Below are 1,693 nucleotides of genomic sequence, written 5' to 3'. Positions count from 1 at the left end.
GCTCACGGTGGACTCACTCGAATGACGTGCTCAGAACGTTCCCACCACCCCCTTCACGCCCATTTTTTTTAGTAGGCGCAATCCGTGAACTCACCGGGAGCTCTCCAATCGCACCCCAGTAGGCAAAACCTGCCCGCAGTATGCATGCGTGTATCGCGGGTTGCTCCTCCGCCCGCCTGCTAGGACTGGGGATCATCGACAAAGTACGTCCTTCGTTTGCCGTTACGAAACTGCCAAGTTCAGACAATGCCCTCATAGCGCCTGATAGGAAGGCAACATTCCGCCTGCCGTGCACGCGTGTACGGCGGGTTGGCCTACCCCGAGTCTCGCAGGCGACGAGGCTCCTGGGGTATTTTACTGAATGAACCTGAGAAAAAACGGACTTACTTCCTGGACGATCCTCTAGCAGGCCAACCCTCACCGGAGTGTGCCCGACCCGCCCACACTGTTATTCAAGCTCGTATGACCTCATCATATTTGTAGCCCGGGGTACAAACATCATGAGATCTCTATGGACGCTGAACGATGTTTCTGACCATATCGGGACCGCATAATATTTGTATCCCCCTAAAAGTATTTGAAGACCTGTATCGTCGTGCCGCTCACCTATCCTGCACAGGTGCAGCGCCGTGGTCTTGCCGATGCCCGTGTTGCAGCCCGTGATGACGACCGTCTTGCCGTCCAGGCGGGCCACGCTGCGGCACTTGCCCGCGAACAGCCCCATGGCGGGCGGGCGGCGTGCCTGTGTGTGTGGTGGCGCCTGCGAACAAAAAAACAAGAAAAAAACGTCAGCAAAAACGATATATAGGCAAAGAGCGTCCCTACAAAAAGAGTACCGCGGAGTAGCCTACAGAGCGCGGAAAAGAAAACTGCAGTAATGTACGGGGGTAAGGACCGCGGGAAAGACGCAACAACAGCGACAAATCAAACTCGCCCCAGTATTTCCAAGGCAGAGTATTGTGTCACAGGCGTGTGCAGCGAGAGAGGAGGTTCGCACAAGAGGGTGGGCGTGGCGGGAGCTGGGGGAGCTGGGCTGGTTTGCGGGCGCGGGCGGGGCGGGGCGCGGGCGTGTTCATTCTTCCTACCTATAACAATAGGGTGCTCAGGGTGTTGCAGAATGCAGTCGGCCTCTTGCTCCGGAGGCTCCACGCCCTTGGGGGCGACGGCGACGGCAGCGGCGCGGGCGCGGGGCACACCAGGGCGCTCGGGCTATGGCGAGTGTTCGGTACCGACGGTCCGCGCACCGCGACGCCGCCGCCGAGATGCTTCAGCCCGCTTCAGTCAGCGAGTCAACACAACAGGTTGAGCTCGGCGCTTATCTCCCAGGTATTTATGACTCACGACAATCACGCTTTTCGCGACCGTAATCAGTAATGCGTGATTATGCCCTGACACATTTAGCGCAAGCACGGTGTGACGACGGACGCGACAGGCGGTCACGCTCTCGTCTTTGGAAACACACGACAGTAGTTATTTGCTTGGCGTGCCATGCTCTCGTTTAAGGGCCGACCAAGCGATCTGTCATTTATTTTCGTGCCTTCTGTGGCGCTCTCGTTTTGTCATCGTTTTGGTGCGGTTCGTGCGAAAAGCACCCCGCCGTACGATGACGATGGCACCGCGGTGTTTAGCACTTGTTGTTTGTGAGCGACCCCCAATTTTGTCTCTGTCGCTTGGTCGCTTCGGCTCCCCCCCC

The 1,693-nt window shown here is 57.8% G+C and overlaps 1 protein-coding gene across 1 annotated transcript in view; it reads right to left on the bottom strand.

Moving 5' to 3' along the window:
* Positions 1 to 1,308, bottom strand: part of LOC113206701 (retinol dehydrogenase 13) — a 3,084-nt gene extending 1,776 nt beyond the window's left edge. The window contains exons 1-2 of the mRNA XM_026422910.2: positions 1,086 to 1,308; positions 607 to 760 (exon numbers count right to left, since the gene is read on the bottom strand). Coding sequence (XP_026278695.1) covers positions 607 to 724 — 118 coding nt within the window. The 5' untranslated portion in view covers positions 725 to 760; positions 1,086 to 1,308. The remainder of the gene's footprint in view (positions 1 to 606; positions 761 to 1,085) is intronic.
* Positions 1,309 to 1,693: the final 385 nt, after the last annotated feature.

This window comes from Frankliniella occidentalis, unplaced genomic scaffold (genome assembly GCF_000697945.3).
Source record: "Frankliniella occidentalis isolate FOCC.00 unplaced genomic scaffold, Focc_3.1 Scaffold1472, whole genome shotgun sequence".
NCBI classification, from domain to species: Eukaryota; Metazoa; Arthropoda; class Insecta; order Thysanoptera; family Thripidae; genus Frankliniella; species Frankliniella occidentalis.
This window is presented reverse-complemented; position numbering and strand designations above follow the sequence as displayed.